At 30.7% G+C, this 2,500-nt stretch overlaps 1 protein-coding gene across 2 annotated transcripts in view; it reads right to left on the minus strand.

Moving 5' to 3' along the window:
- Positions 1-795: 795 nt before the first annotated feature.
- The window catches only part of LOC144957787 (profilin-1-like), a 27,063-nt gene continuing 25,358 nt past the window's right edge, over positions 796-2,500 (minus strand). Inside the window, exon 4 of one of the 2 annotated variants that reach the window (XM_078889204.1) lies at positions 796-1,962. In XM_078889204.1, the coding sequence (XP_078745330.1) occupies positions 1,856-1,962 (107 nt within the window). In that variant the 3' untranslated portion in view covers positions 796-1,855. The remainder of the gene's footprint in view (positions 1,963-2,500) is intronic. The other variant, XM_078889205.1, reaches the window with a different exon arrangement.

Below are 2,500 nucleotides of genomic sequence, written 5' to 3' on the forward strand. Positions count from 1 at the left end.
AGAGAGGACCTAATAAAGTTCAACGACCCCACCACCATTTTTCCCAAAATAAAAACAAAAAGGAGAAAAAAAAGGAAAAAACAAAACAAAACAAATAAAAATATACTCCTCCACAAGACAACCCCAACAAAATATTCAGTTGCTTAACAACCCCCCCCCCCCCCCCCCCCCCCAAAAAAAAAATAATGGAACAACAACAACTAAAAACAAAAACAAAAAAAAACAAAAAAAAACAACAACAAAACAAACTAACCCATCAATAATGTAGGGCCTATAATTATCTCAATCTTATCATTACAGTAGACTACTTGTAAAGAGCGACTAGAAAGCAAAATTGCACATGACTATTATGATTAATAATAATGATAATATTATGGACTTACTAAGTCATAGAATGAATGTAACTATGTAGAGACAACAGGCATGAAATCTTGCGTCATTATCGGGTATGGCAAGAATATCTATAAAGCTTTAATTTGCTTATGATAATGGTGATGACAATATTTATAGTGACTACTAATTATAAGTAAAAGTATTGGTGATGATGGTGAGATGATGATGACGACGATAATGACGATAATTATGATGACAATTATAATAATATTTATTACTATACACGCTAGCACCAAAACAAATCACACACAATTTGATAATAATTGAAAAAACACTCGCCGCTTGCTTCCTCGTTTTTAATTTAGCAACTTCAATAACATCATGAAAATATTGTAAAATATATGTATATATATATTATATCAGTAAAACTATCAACACACTTGTCCCCACACAACACACACACACACACACACACACACACACACACACACACACACACACACACCCACACAAAAAATAAACAAACCCCACTATTTTTAAACATAATCAGATCGTTATAAATTCAACAGAATCACCAGGGAGAGTTTTTGACATGGTGAATAGAAATCATTTTGGGTCACATAGGGCAAAACGCTGTAGCTGTGTAGCTGTCAAGCTGTGTATCAAAGTTGGCGTAAAGAAATCCAAGCTTTGAGAGCTTTTGACAAGGTGAAGGTCATTTTAATCGATCGATAATTGAAGGAGGAGTTTTCTGCCCAAAATTGTTTTTTAAATGTGTTTTTTTTTTCAGAGTAAGACAGAACTATGCTTCGGATTCAACATTGGCGAGATGATAAGCTTGTTGGTCTAGAATATACGTAATTATTTATTATGCATTTAAAAAGTCTACATCGAGTAACACGCAACCAATCATTTCAAAAAGGTATGATTTCGGGTTGAACAAATTTTTAAAAATTGAATGTTACCCTCAACCTGGTATAATTTGAGTTGAAATCAAATCTTCCTTTGGGGAGAGCGATTTTTATTTGTCTTTCACAATCCCCTACTCACACCCCCCAAACCCTAAAGATAAATCTATAAAGAGGAAAAAACAAAAACAATAACAACCCCCCCCCCCCCCCCCCCACCCCTTCGCCACGGAAAAATTTAAGAAAAACAAAAACAAAAATGACAGACAGAATAAAATACTAAACAAAACAACAAAATATAAAATATCAACCTCCAAAATCCAAGACAAAAAAAAAAAAGAACAATCCCCCCCCCCCCCGCCAAAAAAAAAAAGAAATTACAAAAAACAAAAACTCCAACCCATCCTCCTACCCAAGCCCCAACCAACTAAAAAAAACAAACGATATTTCCCCAAATCTGATCAATCCGACATTGTAACTTTTTGGCGTGAATGGTTATGTAAGTCTATTTATTAATTTATCTATTGTTTTTGTGTAGCCATATCAGCATGATGGTATAATAATAATAACAATAATATCAGTATACACTCCATGTTGTAGGCGCATCCACAGCGTTAATATCCCATTCTCTTCAAGTAGTCTTTGAGACGTTCCACGTTGTCTCGCACCATCTGTGTCTTGATCTCGCCTTCAGGATTGAACCCAATGATGACGGCTTGTTCTGTGGGAGGCATGATGAAGAAATGACTATCTAATTACAGTGATCTTATATATATATATATATATATATATATATATATATATATATATATATATATATATATATATATATATATATATATATATATATATATTGAATCGTGTTGGATACAAATATGGTACGAAAAGTGCTCGACATGTAGCAATGGAGCGAATTATTATTTTAATATTTATCATTTTAATATTTATAACGTCTGTGTCAGGTACGTTACACAATCATATAAACTAACACACTGACTCTAACATTGTGGTAAATATTAAATTATATATATATAATTATATATATAATATATATATATATATATATATATATATATATAATGTATTTTCCTTTGCTGTTAAACCGAATATTTTCCTGGCATAGTTCAGTGGAATCTCCGTATAATAATAATAATGATAATAATAATAATGATAATAATAATAATAATAATAATAATAATAAATAATAATAATAATAATAATAATAATAATAATAATAATAATAATAATAATAATAATAA

This window comes from Berghia stephanieae, chromosome 12 (genome assembly GCF_034508935.2).
Source record: "Berghia stephanieae isolate SIO BIC M18660-M18661 chromosome 12, UCSD_Bste_1.3, whole genome shotgun sequence".
Taxonomy (NCBI): Eukaryota; Metazoa; Mollusca; class Gastropoda; order Nudibranchia; family Aeolidiidae; genus Berghia; species Berghia stephanieae.